We start from the raw sequence: 22,113 nt of genomic DNA, 5'->3' as shown, positions 1-22,113 counted from the left end.
TAGAAACTCAAGTAATTGTTCCATGGTGTGGGTTACTCTGTCCTGTTTAGCTTCAGCTTCAAATAAAATATTTCCAGCATACTAAACTGTGTCAGTTTGTGATGTGTACTTGAGCAGGATCTATTAAAATGAGGCTTTATTCCCCTCTTGTCATTTAAATTTAGTAATACATTCTTGTCTTATATACTTTCCAGAACATAGAATTTTATATTTACATAAATCCAAACTTTTGCAGACTGCTCGTTTCTAAAACCTCAAAATATTAATATAGAGCATTGCTTCGCTGGTATTAAAAGATAACATAAAACATTTCAAGTCAAAGAAAGAATCAAAACAAAACTGATACTATGTTTAGTCTTAAAAATATATATAAAATGGTCTGACATAATCTACTGCTGGTTAAGTCCATCCAGTTATCCAGGTAAATTAAATGCATTCAGTGTGTTGTACTGAATCCCTGAGAAAGAGAGTACGGTCTTGGTCTGAATATAAGCATATATTCTGCACAGAAACGTCTGAATCCAGTTCAGATCATGGTAGTAGCGAGAATAAAAGAACTTCACGCATCTCCTCCTTCAAAAATCTTGTTAAGTGAGAAGAGAAATCATCTTGTAGGCTCTAATTTTCAACAAGGCAATGATTCATGAGTAAGACTTCAGTGAGGTTGCAAGGTCCTAAAATAGTATTCTGGCTTCATAAAGAACATGTCAGTCAGGATTGTTCTGAAGGGGTCTTGTGTCTGACGGTAAGATGACTCTCTGCTCATCTATCCGTTTGGCTTGGGAGCGAAGGATGAGGCTGAAGAAGTCTTCGTCTGGGACTGTAGGGCCTCTGGTGGGAGGAGGTGGAGGAGCACATCTCTGATCATCTAGTCTGGATCCCTGTTCAAGCCAAAAACAGCTATTGAACATATGCTTTCAGAAAGAGTTAATAGTTCCAAGCACCCATATAATAAACAACATTAACCTGGCACTTAATCAGCATGTCGAAGAAGTCTTCATCTGCTTCTTTGTTATCAGCCGAGGCCATGAGTTTGCTGAGAACATCCTGGCTGTGGCACTGGTCTAGCCGGAGACCCGGGAGACCGTCCACACTGGCCCGCTGCTCATCCAGCCGACGGCTCTGTGAGCTGGCCAGCAGGTCTAATAAATGGCCAGGCTGTGCCGAGGCCTCCGCTCCAGGCGTGGAAATAGCTGAACAAGGTTAAAAACAGGGCAATGTGGTGTATTTAAACACTGATAAATTACACACACACACACACACACACAACAATTGTTCAAGTTTTGTTTTGTTTTTTTTTAACAAAAATTGATACTTTTATTAAGCAAGGAAACAATAAATTGGTCAAATGGTCAAAAGTGTCAGTAAAGACATTTATAATATAACAAAAAATGTAATCCATTTCAAATAAACTATGTTCTTTTTTAAAGGTGCCATAGAATGAAAAACTGTCTTTACCTTGCCATAGTTAAATAATAACAGTTCTGTACATGGAAATGACATACATTGAGCCTCAAACACCATAGTTTCCTCCTTATGTAAATCTCGTGAATAAAAAAAGACCACTGAAAAACAGGCGAATCAGAACATAACACCGACTGTGACGCAACAGTCGGGATCACTACACCCCCAACATTTGCATAAACCCGCCCATGTTCCAGGCCAGCCGCCAGCCGAATCGTCAGAAGTTCTGCAGGTATTGTGAAGAAACAAGCGAGGACAACAGCGAAAACGGCAGATCATGGAAATTAATGTTATGTTCCAGGCTGTGCAGGGGTTGTGAAGTGCAGGGATGGGTTGGTGTCTGTATTCAGAAAGGCACAGAAAGCAAATAACGTGTTCTAATAAAATAACGCGACTCACTAAAGGGACATGGTTAGCTCCTTGCTAGCGGTAGCCTTACACTGCAGTACATAAGATTTCACTACATAAACAGAGTAAGGAGAGATGATGATGATGGCGAATGATTTACAGATCCTGAGCACCACTGACAAGCATCTGATCTTGTGAAACGTGTGGTAAGTACTGCCGCTCCATAGTATAAACAGAGTTCAAGCGATCGAGAATCGAGAATCTTGAAAGTGAAACTATAACGCGATCGACCGATCGTTCAAAAGCAGTTTCAGTGCCTCGCATATTAATAACGGCTCCCTGATGCCCGCATTTTATATACAGTATAATTACCCGACGATATAACTGTGAGAGAAAGTATTTAAATATATATTTTCCTCCCTGTGTTTCCTTCTTGCTGTGAGTTATTGAAATGAGCCGCACTGTGAAACAGCCAATCATGACCCTGCCAAATAAGCCAATAACAGACCGCTTCATTCTAGGGAGAAATCCTAGGGTTGTAAATGGACATTTAAAACCGTTTCTGGAGATTTTTTGCCCTTACCTAAGCCACATACCTTCTATGTAGATATCAGAGAACAATTTAAAATACTGTATCAATGCATTCTATGGCACCTTTAACTATTCATCAAACAGTCCTGAAAAAAATTACCACCGTTTCCACAAAAATATTAAAGCAGCACAACTTTTTTTCCAATACTGATAATAAGAAATGTTTCTTAAGCAGCAAATGATGAGAATGATTTCTGAAGGATCATGTGACACTGAAGACTGGAGTAATGATGCTGAAAATTCAGCTTTGATCACAGGAATAAATGACATTTTAAAATATATTACAATAGAAAACAGTTATTTTAAATAGTAATAATATTTTACAATATTAGTGTTTTTACTGTATTTTTGATCAAATAAATGCAGCCTTGATGAGTATAAGAGACTTCTTTCAAAAACATAAAAATAAATGTAAAAAAAAAATTACTGCACCCAGATTTTTTTATTTTGTTAAAAAATAAAATTAGATTTTGATTTGTTTTTATTTTTTGATGTTCAAAAGTAGAAGTTTGACATTTTGCCCGTAAACAGATTTTGCCGTAAACAACAGGACATTTTGGTTTCTGTTTCTAACACCTATTTGAAACATCAAGTATCTTATGATTGGCTGTGATTGTGACACAATACTCTAGTGTTCAGTGTTTACACATTGCTTGTCACTGTATGCACTGCTATACGCTGGTAAACTAAAGGTGCGTTCACACTGTCACTATCTGTTAGTTGCTAGTAGGTTTGTTATTTGCAGAAAGTTCATTTCTGCTCACATTGTTTCACTTCTGTACATTGAAATCACCTGCTTCTACTTTTCTGCTTTAAATCACTGTCAGTGTGAATGCACCTTCAATGATTTTGCACCTTCATATACAAGTATAGAGGTCAGTGAGGGAGGAAGGATGACTCACGTTTCTTCAAGGCTACAGGTGGGGTTTCACAGGGAACACGGCTTGGGCCGTCCTGTAACGAGCACCTTTGGTCATCCAGGCGGTTGCCTTGAAAACGGCTCAGAAGATCAAAAAAGCCGTCGTCACCCAGAGTGTCTGGGACGTACTGTGGGAAAAGCCATTCAAGGAAATGATAAGATTCATAATAAATATTTTATTATATATATATATATATTTTTTTTTTTAAATAATTTATCATTTAAAATGACAACTTGCTGTTGGTCATGTGTCATTCAGAAAAGATTAGTATTAGACCTGTTTGTCCAGACGGACTGAAGGTGGGCTGCTGCTGCTGCTGCTGTGGTTCTCAGCAGGCGGACTGGAGTTTGACCCATTCAGCCTGTGTTTTTTGCTCCTGAAGCGATTGATGAAGAAAAGTTTAGAAGATGTCTTGGCTATGGATGATTTGGTTGGCGATTTGGTTTGCTGAGGGGTTGTAGACTCCTCACAGGCCTGGTCCTGGACAGATGAGGCATTGAACACTTTTGTTACTCAAATGATTTGATATGCAATACTATGAAGTCTGAATTTTGGCACTGACTTTGACCCTAACAAAGAAAAGTAAAACTATCCAATATCTTTGGAGTCAGTGTTAAGCACACTAATAAAGGCACCACGGCGAATGTCTCACCATATTTTTGTCAGAGCTGAGTTTCATGAGCTCCATGTTCTCCATGCTGTGTCTCCTGCTTCCTCTGGATCTTCCATCTACAAAACCAGAAAGAAGCTGTGACTCTGACTCATTGTGTAGATCAGTTGTGCTAAAAGCATATATTGCATAAATATACTAGCATTTGTTTCTGTCCAGCATATTAATCATGCACAAAGTAATTTTGTACATTTTAAATGTATGTATTTGTTTATGTGATACAAAAACTAAAGAACAGCACAAGGAGGATATTCAAGCCAATTAATTCGAGTTTAAACAAAATGTACAGCTTTCATCCAGTAGGTGGCACTATCACCAAACACCAAACATGGTACTCTCAAACTATACCAAAATACAGCATACACTGCACATTTTAGGAAATAGCATTTTAACACTTGTATTGAATTTTTTTACATTATTGAAATTATTTGAAAATAAGACATTTTAACAGCTGCATTTCAAACTTCTGAATATACTTAAGATGGCTTAAATGGGATTTTGTTTTTAATTTATTACATTCTCAATATTAATATGAAAGCACTATTTTTTGGTTAAAAAAATACTTTGTGGTTTGTACTTATCACAAATATAATTTTGTTAATCTATGTTTGTACATTTTAGTGCTTTATTGTATTAACTGTATTTTTTTAATATGATTATTTATATTTCCTAATTTTATTTTCATACCTCCCTTTTATCTGAATTTAATTTTGTATTTTCTTTTTTGTATTATTTTATTGTTGTTTCTCCAGCACTCTATGTATCATAAAAAATAGAAATAAATCATAAATAATAATAAATAGTAAGTACATGTTGTTAAATAATATGACTTGGTAAGTAAATGTATAATTACACTGTAACAAGGAAAACATGAAAGTAAAGTGTAGCCAAACTTTGTTTGAGTGTGTGCTGTTACCAGGCAGACTGCTGTCACCGGGCGGACTCTCGATGAAGGCAGAGCTGTTAGTGTTTGAATTGTTCTGCTTCAGACCCAAAACTAACTGCAGATCAGATACGTTCATTCGAGCCGTCAGCTCCCCACCACGGTCTCCAATCTGAGCAGCACACACACACACACAGGAAGGAAAAAACATTACTGGAAGTGCTTCTCCAGAAAACACACACTCAATTCAAATCACGAACAAACACATGAAGCCTGCTTATGTCACATTTCACCTCAAAATCAAATGAAAGAAATAAGAATATTTACCCTCCCATTACTTTTATGACAATTAAGCAGAAGAGGATTTTATCTGCTTTTTTTTTTTTAATTTCACCTCTGCTCTAGCTTGTATCCTAATCTAGTTTTCTAACAAAGCTGACTTTGTATCTTAAGAATATTCTTGTTTCTGTGCTGATCTGCAAAGAAACATTGTAACTCGCTTTGAACAAAAACCTCTGCTAATGCATAAATGTAAATGTAAACACATTTTCCCCAATTCTCAATACTGAAAAGGGAAAAAAACAGGTCTAATGCCACATAAGCAGAAAAGAAAAGTCACTTCCGAGGAAATTATTTAGAGATTTCAGTGGAATAACAATGACAAATCATTCACAATAAGATCAGGAACACGCATTAAGAAAATAAATCTGTTCGATTTTGATGTTAAATGTGTTTTTAATCACAAAAGTGTGTTGTACAAACTTTAATTTATGATGATTAAATAAAATAAATGTATGAGACACAGTAATTGGGTTTTAAGAACTGAGAATTTAGGGTGAAAAAGATCTTAATTGTCATAAAAATAATGACACGATCAGAGTTACTATTGTTAACTAAAAACCTAAAAAAACGATTTTATTACTTGAAATAAAACAACCATTAGCTGAAACAATACACAAAAAAGCTAGCTGCCAAGGCAACATTTAGTTTTCTTTTAGTTTAAGTTAAATTACTAAAATTGATAAAACTAAAACTTCATAAAAACTGTAGAGAGAGGAAAAACCTAATGTAAACAGAAAATATAAAAATAAAATGTAATTCAAAATATGAACTAAAATTATAATAGTATAGTAATGATCCTAAAATAACAAAATCATAATACAGAAATCTTAATCCTGAAACAACCTTCTTTTTCCATTTAAAACATAATTTCTTACTGCTCTTTCTTTTTTCTTCTGATTTTTGGCATGAGTTTTTTTCTTTAGATTTTTCTTTTCCTTGAGATTCACCCGTGGGCTTCACTGTGCAGACAGGAAGTGTGTTGGTGTCATCTCACACACACACACACACACACACACACCTCTTTGGAGATCTCCAGATGTTTTTCAGCGAAGCTCATGGCCTGCTCGTGGTTTCCCAGTGCGGTGTAGGCGTTCCCTAAACTCCAGCACGCTCTCCCTTCTCCAATCCTACACATACATATACACACACACACAGAGACAGCGTTAGACATCAGGAAGAGCAGCAGCACAGACAGGAAGTGCCAGCGACAGTGTACCTGTCCTTGAGGTCTTGAGCAATGATGAGATGTTTGAGGTGATAGTCTATGGCTCTCTCATAGTCCTGCAGCAGCGTGTAGGTGTTGCCCAGACTGTAGCAGGCCTGAGCCTCCACGGCCCTGTCCTTCAGCTGCCGCGACAACTGCAGCGTCCGCCTGCAGGAAAAACACACCACAATCACCTCAACATATTACTCCAGCTCATCTAACAGCAAAGTAAAGCAGCACATGTTTTTTGGATTTGTACCACGGTAATATCATATTTTAGCCATGAAACGTTGAGCCATTGTACTTGTATATAAGACTGCTGAAGAAATCCATGCATGAGGCTCCCAGTATATCTGATCCCAGTCTATTCAAATTTCTATATATGCTAAATGTTGGTTAAGGTTGAAGGTTTCGATGAATAAACGTTTTTCTCTTTGCCTTGCAAGGAAAATAATGACAATAAACATAGCTTACAATGGCTATAATATAATGTCTATATTAATGGGAATTAAATAAATAGTAAAGTGGAAAGGAAATAAATTATAATTTGTAAATTAACTATAATAAAATAAACAATAATGTACAAAAAAAAAAAAGAAAATCACGGTTGTTGCTTTTTTCTCTCTGTCTTGCAAGGGCAAAAATGACAATGAACACTATTATAAGGGTTATAATATAATGTCTATATTAAAAGAAATTAAATGAATAGGAAATGGAAAGTAAATTAATTATAATTTGTAAAATAAAATAAAACAATTATCACGGTTGTTGCTTTGTTTGTATTCCTTGCTTTGGATGTTAAGTTTAACTCAGAATAAAATATTTATCAGAAAAAAAAAAAATGCTGTTGTGGCTTTGTTTGTATTCCTTGCTTAAAATATAAAAAAATAAAACAACAAAATAAAACTAAAAAAAAAAAAAAAAAAAACTGACTTGTAATGTTCAGCTGCAACTTCAAATTGTCCAAGAAATATGTATGCATTTCCAAGGTTGCAATATGCTCTCCGCTCTGCAGCTCTGTCTCCAAACTCCTTTGCAATAAGGAGACGCTGTAAAATCAAACAAACAAACAAAAAACATTATTTATTTTTACATTAAGCCTAATTCATGAAACATAAACCCTGCCGATCTGTTCATCATGAGCAATTTCTGCACGACAGATGCACAGAGTACAACACTGCACGTTTCTGCATTATTATTGTATATAGTAATATTTACTGTTGCAATACATATATAAAATTATAAACATAATAATACAGACCTTTTCTGTACAGCAATCCAACATTTATCAGTTTGTGCATTTTTATCCATAATTTTTATGACACTTTCAGTTTGTCCATTTTTAATAGAAACCACAGGCTTGTTCATTTAAGAAACTCTCCATATGAAATACCTGTTCGTGAGCCAGAACAGCATCCTGGAAGTTTCCGAGCAAATAGTGCGAGTTGCCAAGGTTACCGTAGGTCCTGCCCTGTGCCGCTCTGTCCCCCAACTCTTTCACAATGGCCAGATTCGCTCTTCAAACCGAGAGGTGCAGTATTAGATACAGTGGCGGGGATAAAACAATAAAAGCTCTAGCATGCCTTTGGAAAACATTGCTGCAGTCTCTGCAATGTTCTTTCAGAAATGAAATATTTTGTCTTTTGGCACATGTGTCGTCTACACACTGGTTTGGGTGTTCAAAAGAACGAAAACAACAAATGCTGGCTGGCTCACTCGTAGTACTCTGTTGCTTTCTTCAGAGCGATGCGTGCCTCCTCGGGAAAGTCTCCAGGGTCCATACCGCTCCAGCATATGTTCTTCCCCTTGGCGTGGTACACATTCCCATAATTATACAGCGCTCGGGCCTGCCCCACCTAACAAAACCACACACAGACACGCACACACAACAGTCAGTCCACACGCACCACTCATTACACACCTAAAACAGATCGACGGCTTGCATTTAAACTATGTTTATGGTCTGTTAAAATAGATCAAGTGGTGTCTCGGGATAACAGGACTTCCAAAAACATCCAGGGCAAACTTGGCCATGAACTGTTCAAACGGAGTTTAAAGGAATAGAAAGATTTTGTCGTCATGTCCTCACCCTTAAAAGTGGGAGATATAAAAAATTAGACCATCATAATCTTAAAAATGTATATAAATCAACACATTTACTCAAAAGGTGTTTAAAAATATGAAGAATGTATCCTTATGACAATTTCCAAACTAATCCCATAAGTTTGTTTGTTTGTTTGTTCATTTATTTGTTTATATTTTAAGTTTATTTTTATCAATATATAAATGCTATGTCATTTATCTGCGTTTTATTTATGTATTATCTACTTTACTAAAAAAGTATTCAGTCAATAAATACATGACCATTTTAGCTTTTTATTATATCTGTTTTACGTCTTTTTTTCTAAACAATGAGCAAATTATATTAGCATAAAGAAAATTATATTTAACAGTTAGTTTTATTTGTACCATTTCATTTATTCACATTTAATTTGCTCATTATTTACATTACTAAATCAATATTTCCAGTCAATAAATATATCTGCTTGGCTTCTTTTATTTTATACATTTTATTATAAACATATTTTTCAATTTTAGTTGATAACAATATATAAACATTTTATGGAAATGAATAAAATGAATAATGAATAAAAAGGCCTATTACTTACAATCCTATTACTATTTATTTGCTTGAAGAGTCAGTTTTATTTTATCAGTTAACAAATCATTACTATTTCTATTTAAAGTCGTATTTAAAAAGTTTTATTTTTATTTGATTAAACATACTGTAAATACAAACTATTTTATTTATTTATATTCGAACAGTTTATCAATAAATAAATAAATAGTATTGCTTACATCAATAAGTAAAATCAGTCAATAAATGCATTTAAAATGCTTTTTATTATATCACCTCGCCATATTTAGGTATTTTTCCAAACAATGAGGCTGGTTTCTTTTTACTTGGACATTTTCTTTGATTCTGTAAGCATACTGTGACAAAGAGCTGTTAAGCTCCAAAAAAGGACAAAACGTGCCATAAAAAGAGTCAATACGTGATATTTTCAGCCTAATGATGCCATATGATAGCTGTCAGATCTTATTCACACGAACACGTCGCACGTGTACACACTGTGCCTTGACAAACCAGGTTTGACATCAATACAGAATGCCATTATTTTGCGTTACAAATGATGAATGATGGCAGAAACTTCCTTTTGGGTTCAGCTATTGCAATAAAAGGCCCTTTGGTTGAGTTAAACACCTCACCTTATCATGGAGCATCCTGGAAATGTCCAGATGTCTTTGGCAACAAACTGCTGCTTCATCATAGCGACCCAAAACCTTCAATGTGTTTCCAAGGTTACCACTGGCTTTAGCTTCCCCCAGCTGATCTCCGATAGTTCTGAAAGAGTCAGAATAACAAAAACATCTTATTTTAGATAAGAACATAATCCTACCAGCTTTGAATGAGTGACATAAGCTTCCAGATCAAGACCTGGTGAGCGTGAGGTCATGCCGATGGTATTCCAGCGCCTTGTTGTAGTCGTGCAGGTGAAAGTAGGCATTGCCCAGCTGACTGTAGATAGCGCTCAAAATCTGCAGGTCTTCTGTGCCCACCTGGATGGCTGACTCAAAAAAGGAGACACCCACATGGTAATCTCCCACTTTACACAGACGCTCACCTTCCAGAGCCAGTTCCAGACACGAGGCCTCCATCCTGCACAGGACAGTACAGAGGTGAGCAAAGAGCAAGATTAGGGCAAAATGGGATTATTAGGTTATTTATCCTAAACCAAAAATAATAATAATAATATATATATATATATATATATATATATATATATATATATATATCGTTACAAAGAATTTTTTTTTAAGTTTAAAATGCAAAATGCAATAAATAAATAAAAATCAAAATAAATCAATTGATTAAAAAACAATTAAATAATAATTAATAAATAATGAAACAAAAATAAACTAAGTAAAAATGAATAAAATAAAAATGAATAATTAATGAATAATTAATAAAAATAATAATAAAAAATAAAAATTCAATAAATACATAAAATAATAAATTGTTAAATATATAAACATAAGTAATAAATATATAAGATAAATTATGAGTAAATAATAATAATAATAATAATACATAAAATGTAATTAAATAAATACAAATAAATAAAATAATAAATAAATAAAAGCTCAATTTTAAATAAAAATAAATATATGAATAATATACTTAATTACATAAACAAACAAACAGTCAAACATACATATTTTATTGGTTGATTTTCAACCAAATGTAACTAGGATGAGCACAGAGACACAACAAAAGTAGCAGGGACTGAAATAATAAATATTGATATATCAAACAATATACATTTTAATAAGACTAGTAAAAGAAAAGAACAACGAGGTGCAACTTAAATCTAATAAGCAGTTTAGTAATTGTGTTTAAACATATTCTAGCATTAGTCAGACACTGTACTTTTATATTTACATACACAGGCCTTTTTAAGAGGCCTTACAGATGAAGAAAAATGGGGGCCCAGGTCATCGTAACATTATTTACTGTAAATGCATTTACTATTCATTTATACACACAAAGCGACATCAAGTTAAAATATTTGTCTGTGGCAAACAACAGCATTCCACAGATATGCTAAAAAAAATCTAGAAGAATTACTACAACACCAACATCATTAGGTCTTTGTCTACACAAGTTCTGGAAAAGGTATTTTTGGCTGACATGCACTAAAAACCATGATGACTCCCTTATGAACGGTTTAAAGAGCTTCACAGAGTGACTAAGAAACGCTTCCATGAACCAGCAACCAGAAGGCTGACTTGAATGCTCAGAAACTTTCTAAAGTATGACAAAATATGCGCAAAATATAAACACGTATGTTGTATTTGCATACAAAGAAAGAAAAAAATATATTTTCAATCCTCACCAAAACATAATCATTTTTTACGTTTATATATTTTAATATTTAATATATTTGCTGAATATTCAGCATCATTACTCCAGTCTTCAGTGTCACATTATCCTTCATATATGCTGATTTGCTGCTCCAGAAACATTTATTATTATTATTATTATCAACGATGAAATCAGTTATGCTGCTTAATATTTTTGTGGAAACCATGATGCATAACATTTATTTGAAACATGTAATCTTTTGTAACATTATAATGTATATCTTTACTGTCACTTTTGATCAATTTAACATATCCTTGCTGAACAAAAATATTAGTTTCTTTCAAAAAACGATGTTACTGAATAGCTTTTCAAACCAACAAGCAATCACCTACAACACCCTGGCAACCACGTCAACTGTGTGCAGGAAAACTCACAAACCTCACCTTTTTTCCTTTTTCTTTTTGGAACTTTCAGCACACCGCCTAAACATCTTAATCTTTTTCATGACTTTCTCTCCTCCGGTGTGATAGACACGTTTAATTCTCCATGGGGTGCAGCATGAGACCCACGGCTTCGACCCTCTAAGACACATCCTGAAACGGACTGACCTCTGCCAAAAGAAACCGAATTCCAAGATAACCCCCTCTGTGAGACCTTCCCCAAGCTTCTGCATAACCACACCAGGCTTTAGCCTGTAAAATGCTTTCTTGTTGACATGAGGCGACAGGTTACACTGGGTCTTGCACACATAAACAGAGGGTCAGATGTAAGCCTCCTGATAACAGATGCAACAGTGCGACATGCCAGTGTCATCTACGGACACCCGATGGCAAGCGTCAGTTCCAATTATGAGTGAGAGGACACAGGGAGATTATTACGCATGGAGGAGGAAAGAGAGTAACAGCTCCTAACCCCGTTATTCCAGTTGGATGGGTCAACTTCAGTAAAAAAAAAAAAAAAAATGCAGCTTCTGATATTTTTCCACTTACACTATTAAAAATAAAAGGTTCTTTATTGGTATCTATGGTTCCATGAAGAACCTTTAACATTTATAGAACTTTCCATTCCACAAAAGGTTCTTTAAAAAATCTAAAAGAACCTTTTTCCATCATAAAGTTCTTCACACTAAGAAAAAATGGTTCTTTTAAGAACCGTTCACTGAAAAAGGTTATTTGGGGAACCAAAAATTGTTCTTCCATGGCATTGCTGCAAAAAAAAGGTTTGGAAAGTTTTTTTTTTTTTAAATGAAGGTTCTTTAATGGCAATGGTTCAGTAAGAAAACAATCAAGTGCACAATGTTCTTCAGAATATGTAAATGTCTAGTCACTCTCTGCATTAATAGTAAAAGTTAGCGAGAGAAAGAGAAAGCAGAAAGGCTTTAAAGCCTTCAAGGAATCAAGAAATCCAAAAACAAAACCTTCCAGAATTGTCTGACTGTGCCGAAGCAGAATGAGATGTTGTCATGAAGGAGAAAAATAGAAATCTTTTTTAACATTATAAATGTATTTACTGTTACTTTTGATCAATTTAATACATCCTTGATGTATAAAAATAGATATTTAAAAAAAAATTTTTTTTATTGATGACAAACTTTCGAACAGTTTTTAACTTGGGCGGTAAACACCTCAAACATCCTGGCAAACAACAGAGAAGACCGTAGAAACCACAGTTAGCAAGAGAAAGAGAAGGTAGGAAGGCTTTAGAGCTGTGAAGGAATAAAGCAATCCAAGAAAACCTGCCAGAATCGATTAATCTTCTGCTGGAGTAAAGTGAGATGTTATCATGATGAACGAATCGACTCCAGCCAGAGAAACACTCAGGTAACCAAGGCCACGCTGGGAAAATCCATTAGACCGAGTTAAATCCCGCGCTTTGCCCAGAGTGTCCTCATCGGAAGGCTGGCGGCGTTTGCATGTTCTAATTTCTTTATCCTCAGCGAGGTGGGACGCGGGCCGAGCGGCTGACGTGATTTCTCCACTGACCGATGCAAATGACTAATTCGCACCATATATTAACTCATACTTCTCATGAAGTCATGAATTTCACTGATACTTACTGAAACGCCAGGCATATGTTGCTCGTTATTTCTGTTCATTTCTAAAACTCAGACTTTAAAGTGACAGTTCACTGTAAAATGAAACTTCTGTCATTATTTATTCACCTTCAAGTCTTTCTGTGAGTTGGAACTTAAAGGAGGTGGTTTAGCACAATGTCTCTTTTCCATAGAAAATGAGTGGTGAGCAAAAATGACAACAACGTAAGTATTATAAAAGCAGTCCACTTAAATCAGAAGCTATATTACAAGTCTTCCGAAGCCAAACAAGAGCATTGTGTGAGGAACACACAATGAACGAAGTTGTAAATTAAGCTGCTATCAGTGTTGTTAAGTGTTGAAAAAAATTATTTCAGTAATTAAAGATTAAACAAAATAAAATATAATTACATGAAAAGCTTCATGAAAATTAGAAATGCTACACAGGCAACTAATAACTTTCAGTTATAAATCTAAAATAAAATAAACAATTAAAATAATAAATTGTAAATCTAATGTAAATAAAAACAAAACAAAACAAAAAACAAAGCAAGTGCTGTAAAAGTAGTCTGTTTGAATCAGTGTTGTTATTGTTAAATAAAACTTTAGAAATATTAAATATTTTGGGTAATTGAAATTAAAATAGTTAAATGAAAAACTTAAGAAGAAAAAACAGGAAAAAAAATCAAAGTTTAAAGTAAAACAGAGACAAAATACTAATAAAAATGACAAAAGCAATAAAACAAACTAAATTACTAAAACTTAAAAATAAATAAATAATTCAAAACTGAGAATATAAAAATATAAATAAATACTATAATTACATAAGTACATAAAACATTACTAAAATAACCTTGCCTAGGTGATGACCAAATGCAACATGGTAGTTCAGATTGGGGACTGATATCTGGAAGCAGCAGTAGGAAAGATCCTCACTAAATAACTTTTTCACCATAAAATAGCAGAAAAGTCTCTGTACAGCTTTGGAAGACTTGGAATAAAATGCATAAGTGGTATGCAGGTATCCTGTTATGCTATTTTTATTTTTTATTTTTATGAATGAATGAATGAGGCATTTATATAGAGCTTTATTGTGTATTGCTGTACACCCAAAGCGTTTTACACTCATGAGGAAGTCTCTCCTCAACAACCACCGGTGTGCATCCACTTGGATGATGCGACGGCAGCCACAAGACAACGGAGCCAGTGCGCTCACCGCACACCAGCTACAGGTGGAGAGGAGAGCCAATTCAATGAATGGGGATTATTAGGAGGCCATGATTGAATAAGGGCCAGTGGAGGGAATGTGGCCAGGACACCGGGGTTACACCCCTACTCTTTACGATGAGTGTCATGGGATTTTTAATGACCACAGAGAGTCAGGACTTCGGTTTAAAGGGTTACTCCAACCCAAAAAACTCAAAATTAATCATTAATCATTTACCCCCATGTCATTCCAAACCCGTTTGTTCGTCTTCGGAATACAATTTAAGATATTTTGGATGAAAACCGGGAGGCTTCTGACTGTCCCATTGCCTGCCAAACAATTAACACTGTCAAGGCACAGAAAACTATAAAAAACATCGTCAGAATACATACGCTGCTTGCGTCCAGCGGATATTCTCCAAAAGTTGTTATGTTTTTTTCCTTTGCGTACAGAAAGTATTCTTGTAGCTTCATAACGTTGTGGTTGAACCACTGATGGCAGATGGACTATTTTGGCTATGTTTTTTTATACTTTTCTGTGCCTTGACAGTGTTAATTGTTTGGCAGTCAATGGGACATTCATCCAAAATATCTTAAATTGTATTCCGAAGACGAACAAAGCCTTTACGGGTTTGGAATGACATGGGGGTAAGTTATTAATGCCAAATTTTCATTTTGGGGTGGAGTAACCCTTTAACTTCTCATCCGAAAGACGGTGCTTGTTGACAGTATAGTGTCCCCATCACTATACTGGAGCGTTAGGACCCACACAGAGTGAGCACCCCCTGCTGGTCTCACTAGCACCTCTTCCAACAGCAACCTAGTTTTCCCAGGAAGTCTCCCATCCAGATACTAACCAGGCTCAACCCTGCTTAGCTTCAGTGGGCAACCAGTCTTGGGCTGCAGGGTGATATGGCTGTAGCTTATGCTTTTATGCTTTTGGAGCGTTCATTGTATGGAAAGAAGCAGTGTGAACATCTTTTTAAACATCTCCTTTTCTGTTTTGCAAAAGAAAGTTTTGCAATTTTATGAAGGTGAGAAAATGATTAAGAAATGAACAGAAATGTTCTCATCCAAACTTCAAGGCCTTGTTGGGGCCATGGCCTAGTGGTTTGTGCATGTGCTCCAAATCATGTGGAATTCAATCCCATTCCCCTGATCTCTCCACTATTTTCTGTAACAGCTGCATGTGTGGAAAGAAACATAGGCCCTTGACTCATCTTTCAGGTCCAGTGTGAGATGCTTCTGCAGTATTTCAGGATGTACGACAGCAATACAAGAGACAAAATAGTGCAACAGGTGATGACCCTCCCTTTTAATTTTTAAACACGCCTATTAAAAATGTACACACAGGAGATCTCTCGACAAACCTGAGCCCTCATTCACTCGCCTCCACCCGCACACTGTATTACATTTCAAAACCCATTTATCTGATAGAAAAACAAGAGCACGTCAGTGGATCTGCTAAAGAATGACAAACTAGCACTAAACGACATTTTTGATGACATTTGAAGTCTTTTGGTTGCATAAACCAGATAAAGATAGAGGTAGAAGAGAACGGATGCACTGTAAAACAAGTTAACATATGGTAAGACAGGTCTGTTCACCTACCTGGAACGAACATGAAATGCTTGATCCTCGTCTTTTGTGATCACATCCATTTAAATTCATAGTAAAAGTCCAAGTTTAAAACAAAAACCCAACAGCAAACATGCAGATTTGGAAATAAATCTAATATCATGTCATCATAACTCTAAAACAAAAGACAAACATAAAGAGCGAAGATATCCATGCTTTCACCGGATCTGAACCATCTGACAGGCGAGCGACACTAAAGAAAGAGTCAAGGAAATTTGAGCCTGTCTCTCCACACACACACACACACACACACACACACTGAGGTGCAAGTAGCTAATTATTTCACTAAGAAAACAGTCAATGACTGATTAATCACAACATGCAACACTTCCACCCTACAAACTAATTCTGACTTAGTATGTATCATGCTGCATCTCATGTGGATGAGTGAACATGAGGAAATCTCTTGATTCCTCGTGAGCAACCATCCGATCATCAAAAGACACTTTTTTCCAGGATGGAAAGTTGTTGTATTGCAGTGGCTGCTTGATGTGACCCGGGCAAGTGTCGGATAAACCAGTGCACTGAGAAAAACAAAGGGTTTTTAATTTAAAATGAAGACTGAGACCAACATCACCGTCTCTAATCTTGATTAATGCTTTCATCTGAAGGGATGGTGACACATTAGATACCATTTACTCACCCTTAGACATTTCAGACCCACCCATATGAGTTGATTTGTTCCAAGAAACACAAGTGGAGACATTTTCAAAAAAGTTTCAGTGGCCAGAACCTGTCCAGCTACAAAGTTGACAAAAAAGTATCATAAAAAGTCCATATGACTCACAAACCATTCCAAGTCTTCTGAAGTCATATGATAGGTTTGTGTGTAGAAAAACCCAAGGATTCAATGCCACTTGGCACTGCTATATGTTAAACCTGGTGTGATGCTTGCTTCATGCAACATGTTTGAATATGGCTTTTGTGCAAATGAGATATGGTAAAAGGGAGGGTTTTTTTTTTTTAGAAAATAATTACTTATATTTTAATGTTTTTCTCACACAAAGTTGGTATGACTTCAAAATACTTGAGCTTGAGGTGCATGATCTTTATCGTCATTTTTGGTGATTGACATTTGTAAAATATTTCCTTTTGCATTCCACAGATGCAGTCATGTCATTGTTAACTAAAACTAAAACTAAAACTAAGGTGATTTAATAAATAATATTATTATTATTATTTGTTAACTGAAATAAAGTAAAAAAAAAATTTTTTATAAATCTAAAATATAAATATTAGATTAAAAACGTAAACAAACACATGAAAACTAGAAACGTTGTCTTGGCAATTACTATAACGTATGAAGGGCTAAAAAAAAAATCATAAATCATATTTGTTTGTACTTCAGGAATTCCTTGTATTGAGCAGAAATCTAAAAGCATTGTTCACATTCAAAACTGGATCAACCAACAATCTGCGATCTTCATTTCTTCATTGTCTTGAGCAAAAAAAACTTCTTTTGATATGAATTGTAAACACTTCCGTATTTTAGACCACAATAGGCAAAACATGGTGGTTTTGTGGCTCCTTTCCTAAAGTCCTGAGCCAGTTGGTCCAGCAAAGCCCAAGCCATGTCCAACTATACGTTTACTCAAGCATGTGATAAAAACACGCTCTATGAATTTTCCTTTTTGTTTGACATATCAACTTCCTTCGCAAGGTAATTTCACTAAACAATCATGCCGGGAATATTTAACCACTCACACACTGATCCGAAATCACATAAAGAAACAACTGCACCATCATTTCAGTTCATGTTTTCTTTATGCTAACAGTTCCAGAGTCATTGAGCCACTTATTCAAAGGCTCTACACGAGTGACAATAGCTTTGTGAACAGAATAAAACACAAAAGGTACAGCCTGTACACTGTAAACGCCTGCGATTCATTAAAATATTCAAGCACACAAACACAAGAGCCGCTGTGTCCATTCTGTCAGCCGGAGCCTTTCCAGGTGTTTCTCATAAAATCCCACAGGAGGCTTTGGAAAGCACATTTTCAAAAGAATTAGGAACATACTCAATTCTTATTTTAATAAAAACCAATGATTTACTTCTCCATTTCTTACTTGTAATTCTCATTACTGTCAATGATGAGTCTACTTGATGAAAATCATCCTGTCTGTATACAAGTAAAAAAAACAAAAAACGTAAAAAATGCCAACTGTCCTATAAAATAGCCATGAAATAAAATTCTATATACTTTATATTAGGCCTACAGGTATAAATGCATTAAAATGTAAATATTAAATCTTGATTTTTGGGGGACTACAGTAATGGAAATGACTTTTTTTGCTTGAGAATGTGTGAAAATACCACAAAGCACCTTTTTTGATGCAAAAAAATATAAATAAATATAAAATATTTTTTCTAATATAATGCTGTGGTGGTGAAGTTTTGACAGAACCGATTGTGGTTACCATATACTCACTACTACTATGCCATGGTCAGCATTTACTGACTTGCCTATGAGACAAACTGTAAAGATCATTTTGACTAACGTTAGTAGAAAGTCGCTTTTTTCATGAAATTGCCATATATTAGTAAAAAAGAACTTTCTTAAAAAGACAAGGAAGTACTATGCAACTCAGAATAGTTCAGAGAAGGAGAAGCTGTTCAGGTACAAACAAAATAATGCCGAAGAGAAACGAAATCAAACTCATACCTCACTTTCAGATTTGAACAGCTTTAAAGTGTGTAATCGCGCTACATGTCCTGTGGTGGGAGAGTTTCTCGCTTTTTGAAGAAGCATCGGTAAAGTTTCTTTCTCTTACTCCGCCATGTTTTCTCAAGGCACTTTCCTTTCCTAACTTCTTTCTTTTTTTTTCGGTAAAAGAAAACGTCTTTTACTTTGGCACGCCAATCATTACACGGGAGTTTGTAAACGCCACGCCTCGCCATTAGTGCTGAAGTAATGCTTGCGAACGAATCGTTTTTTTTTTTTCAAACAGACTCTTTTGAATGATTCAGTCGAACCGATTCGCAAAGCGATTCAGAAATCGCTGTAAAAACACGAAGGGGAGCAATATTGTACAATTATTACTAATAATTAGCGTTGTTATTATTAACAAACAAATGCGTAGACGATTTTTTTTTTGTTTGTTTGTTTTGGTCGCGCCAATTCACAACATATTTGTACATTTCCTGACTCTATGTGACTTTGTTTTAGACTAAAACTTTAGGAATGACGGTAGAAATATTGTTAGAATTGTTAAAACACACGTGGGGAGGCTATAAATTAATCCAAAAGACATTTTAACAATAAAAATAGAGCGGGGAAAAAATAATAATAATTGATGACTCGCGGTGAATCGATTCATTGGATTATCTGAAAGAATCAATTCGCTAAAATGAATTGGACGTCCAAGCTGCTAGATCCAAATTACTTCGCAAAATGTATTGCAATGTTGGGTCAACATTTCGTGAATTAATGCTTTACAATTAATACAGATTAGATGAAAATGTTTGTGAAAACATTCAAAAATAAAAATAAACAAAATAAATAAATAAACAAACGAAGAAGGACCATTTTTATCTGCACCTCAATTTGGTTCTAGTTGTTAGCAAAAATGAATATAGCCTAGAGAAAAAAAAAAGCAACCAAAAAAAAAAAAACCAGGACTTTCAAAACCTTCAACATGACTCAAATCTTATTAAAATAATTATGGTGAGTAAGTAGTGTGATGTATTGACCAGCAGGGGTCAGTGTTTATTAATGACAGACAAATCCATTTTACGTATACATTTTTCCTGTTTTTAAAAAAAGTAATTCTATTGTAGACATTAAAGCAGAAAACTCAAGACTTGATCTCAAAAATAGGTACACGTATAGGCCTACACATTGGGCCAGCTTGCTTACGCATGTACACACACATAATAGCAAGCACATGAGTGACAACATCAACTTAATTGCACTATTAAAGCTTAAAAAATGGATAAAATCCATTACACAGATAGAGCATAAAATTGGGTAATATTTCCATCTCTGTGCACTCTGATTTGATGCATTAATACACTTAAGGCCACTCAGAGAGCATGTGAAAACAGACAGATAAATAAATAACGTAGGCCTATTACAGCTAGAAAATATACAGTATAATACAATATATAAAAAAAAGTTTACAATGATTTTATTAGCTGTTTATAGGCAATAGAGTATAAATGCACATTTGGTGAGAATTAGAAGGCTACATATAAAGCAACACAACAGCAGTCTTTGGACACATGAACAAATTCCACTGTTAAACACATTTGGCATTTCAATCTCTGCTCTGTTTTATTATTAAGGTGGATAGCTGCAACATTTCAATACTTAAATCATTTTTAAGTTGTAAAAAGAAAATAATCAATAACCTTTCAGTCTTTGCTACAAAGATGCTTTTGAACATTACTGGCAGGGAAAAGAGATACAGGAACATACGATGAGCAAATTGCAGGGCATGTTGTCACACCATGGGAACTTGACATTAAACAGCACAGCAATGTACACAGCAATACAGTTATGAAACACAAAACAACTTGTTAAATAAAAGATAAGGAAATATCAAACCACTGTTTTTGCCAATAGAAATTGTAGTTAACAAATTCTACAGAATTACAACTTGTCCAGTTACCTGCATCTCACTCAAAAATCCATGAATCTACCAATTAATATTTGTATTTCTCGTTACAAGTGTTAATACTGATGTACATACAGCTAAATACGTACTGCCATACTGCCTTTTATTGGATACATTATTAGAGTTTAACATTTCCCCAAAATAATAAATATTATAATTATTATAACATCTGAATTTTGAAGGGCAACAAAGTATATTTGTATAGGCTTTTCTCTATATGTACGTACTTTGATAAAATCCACCCAGAATCACCCCAAAAGCAGCAGTTTTGCTATGATGAATTCCAGTATTCACATTTTTTTATACAAATTTTTGCCATGCTCAGATATACTGCAGCCCAAATACTGTATATTCTGGCTCTTTAAGCCATTTGTTGTCATATCAGCTGAGCAATACAATCTGCATTTAATAAAACTGTTTCATTCAGATCAGTTTTCTGGAGGTGTTGAGGTCTGTATATTAGAGGCACTGGTGAGTTTTAATGACTCTAGAATGGAGTGTCCATCTGACTTCCTTTGGCTCCAACAGGGACGACAACGTAACTTCCTTCATGATATCGCATCCAACGTAAGCGTATTTCTTTCTGAACCTAACAGACAAACACATATACTGTACAATATATAAACCCGAAATCTCAGGACTCAGGAGAGACTTTGATCAAACCTAAATCTAACATATGTTATTAATGTATGTATATATTTTATAATTTTATATTATTCTGATGTTTTAATTGATTCTCATTCTGACGGCACCCATTCATTGCAAAGGATGCATTTTTGAGCAAGTGATGTAATGCTAAATTTCTCTAAATCTGTTCCGATGAAGGAACAAACTCATCTACATCTTGGATGACCTGAGGGTGAGGACATTTTCAGCAAATTTGAATTTTTGAGTGAACTGTTCCTTTAATATATTGGCTTTGTTAAAAATGATTTTCGTTAAATGCAAGACTGAAATGTACGACGGCGTTTTAGTGCCACGTTAAATAAATTAAAATAAAAATAAAAAATTACGAGATTAAAGTCGTAATATTTCGAGAATAAAGTCAAAATTACGCGAATAAAGTCGAAATATTACGAGAATAAAGTCGAAATGTTTCGAGAATAAAGTCGAAATGTTTTAAGAATAAAGTCGAAATATTACGAGAATAAAGTCGAAATGTTTCGAGAATAAAGTCAAAATGTTTTAAGAATAAAGTCGAAATATTACGAGAATAAAGTCGAAATGTTTCGAGAATAAAGTCAAAATGTTTTAAGAATAAAGTCGAAATG

At 34.8% G+C, this 22,113-nt stretch overlaps 2 protein-coding genes across 2 annotated transcripts in view; both read right to left on the bottom strand.

Annotated features, from left to right (window-relative positions):
* Window positions 1–113: 113 nt before the first annotated feature.
* Window positions 114–19,117, bottom strand: gpsm2l (G protein signaling modulator 2, like). Its single transcript, XM_058762474.1, has 14 exons — window positions 18,889–19,117; window positions 9,922–10,143; window positions 9,693–9,828; window positions 8,139–8,278; window positions 7,816–7,939; window positions 7,356–7,471; window positions 6,435–6,590; window positions 6,237–6,345; window positions 4,910–5,048; window positions 3,976–4,052; window positions 3,600–3,803; window positions 3,306–3,450; window positions 967–1,193; window positions 114–881 (listed from the first exon to the last, which is right to left on the bottom strand). Exons 2-14 carry the CDS (start codon window positions 10,140–10,142, stop codon window positions 708–710), a joined length of 1,968 nt encoding a protein of 655 aa, XP_058618457.1. The 5' UTR covers window position 10,143; window positions 18,889–19,117; the 3' UTR covers window positions 114–707.
* Window positions 19,118–19,914: 797 nt separating this feature from the next.
* ghrhrl (growth hormone releasing hormone receptor, like) overlaps window positions 19,915–22,113 on the bottom strand; it is a 42,479-nt gene continuing 40,280 nt past the window's right edge. The window contains exon 14 of the mRNA XM_058762476.1: window positions 19,915–21,431. Within this exon, the coding sequence (XP_058618459.1) occupies window positions 21,330–21,431 (102 nt within the window). The 3' untranslated portion in view covers window positions 19,915–21,329. The remainder of the gene's footprint in view (window positions 21,432–22,113) is intronic.

This window comes from Onychostoma macrolepis, chromosome 23 (genome assembly GCF_012432095.1).
Source record: "Onychostoma macrolepis isolate SWU-2019 chromosome 23, ASM1243209v1, whole genome shotgun sequence".
Taxonomy (NCBI): Eukaryota; Metazoa; Chordata; class Actinopteri; order Cypriniformes; family Cyprinidae; genus Onychostoma; species Onychostoma macrolepis.
This window is presented reverse-complemented; position numbering and strand designations above follow the sequence as displayed.

Bases quoted from the DNA above. Each gene is read 5' to 3' on its own strand.
- gpsm2l (XM_058762474.1), bottom strand. From the start codon at position 10,142: ATGGAGGCCTCGTGTCTGGAACTGGCTCTGGAAGGTGAGCGTCTGTGT. The intron at 3,451-3,599 runs GTCTAATACTAA...CTTTTCCCACAG, and splicing joins CAGTCCGTCTGGACAAACAG to TACGTCCCAGACACTCTGGG. The intron at 882-966 runs GTTAATGTTGTT...TGGCTTGAACAG, and splicing joins ACATGCTGATTAAGTGCCAG to GGATCCAGACTAGATGATCA.